This window comes from Fonticula alba, assembly GCF_000388065.1.
Source record: "Fonticula alba strain ATCC 38817 unplaced genomic scaffold supercont2.9, whole genome shotgun sequence".
NCBI lineage: Eukaryota > Rotosphaerida > Fonticulaceae > Fonticula > Fonticula alba.
Genome location: NW_009242979.1, coordinates 259349 through 260226, shown reverse-complemented (window position 1 = coordinate 260226; position 878 = coordinate 259349). Strand labels below are relative to the sequence as shown.

The following is an 878-nucleotide window of genomic DNA, read 5'->3' as shown; positions in this document are numbered from 1 at the left end:
CCCCCCCCCCACACACACACTGCATCGGTCCATCCCGACCATAGCTAGACCACCAGTGGGCGGGCGCAGGTCTGCACGAAGGGGCAGGGAGAGAAGGGAGCCGGGCAAAGGCCGAAGGCGGCAAAAGGAAAAAGCACAGGAGTGGACCGCGACCGGGTTTGTTGTATGCGCGAAGGGTGTGCGTGTGGTGCGCAGGCTCTCGGGCCCCGGCATGCCCATGCTCCGGGAGGCGGCGCACGGCTGTCCGCCCGCCCATTCACGAAGCAGCCTGCTGCAACTCCTCGTTGCGCCGGCACGCCTCCTGGAAGGCGATGACCGTCGAGTCGTACTCGCGCTGCAGGTCGATCAGCTGCATGTACCGGGTGTGCAGGACATCACGCTTGGATCGCAGGGCGTCCAGGTTGGCCCGAGCACGGGCGTCCACCTTCTGGGCGATCTCCAGCTTCTCGCGCACACTCTCCAGCCAGGAATCCTGGACCGAGCGGCTGGCCTGGCGAGCCCGCTCGAAAGTCGAGTGGACATTGTTCAGCAGATCCAGCTCATTTTGCAGGTGGACGCGCTGCTCCTCCAGGGCATTGAAAAGGGCGTAGTACTGACGGGTCTCGGTCAGCTTGGAGGTCACCTGCGCGTGGAGCTCCAAGAACCGGGCCTGGTACTGGGCCAGCTCGGGCCGCGAGGGGATGTCATCCAGCTTGCGTCGAATCAGAGCGATTGCCTATTTCCGGAAGGGCAAGGCGCGGCCAGCGGAGCAAGAGGCTTGTCAGGCAACGGGGAAAAGGCGGTGTGGCTTCGGAAGAGGCGTGTGTGTGGTGGCTGCCGGGGGGGGGAGGGGGGGGGGGGGGGGGGGGGGGGGGCGAGGAACAATTGGATCGTCTTTT

At 65.6% G+C, this 878-nt stretch overlaps 1 protein-coding gene across 1 annotated transcript in view; it reads right to left on the bottom strand.

The window, feature by feature from the left end:
- Positions 1 to 256: 256 nt before the first annotated feature.
- Positions 257 to 878, bottom strand: part of H696_05132 (hypothetical protein) — a gene marked incomplete at both ends in the record, with an annotated part of 2723 nt that continues 2101 nt past the window's right edge. The window contains one exon of the mRNA XM_009498984.1: positions 257 to 715. Within this exon, the coding sequence (XP_009497259.1) occupies positions 257 to 715 (459 nt within the window). The remainder of the gene's footprint in view (positions 716 to 878) is intronic.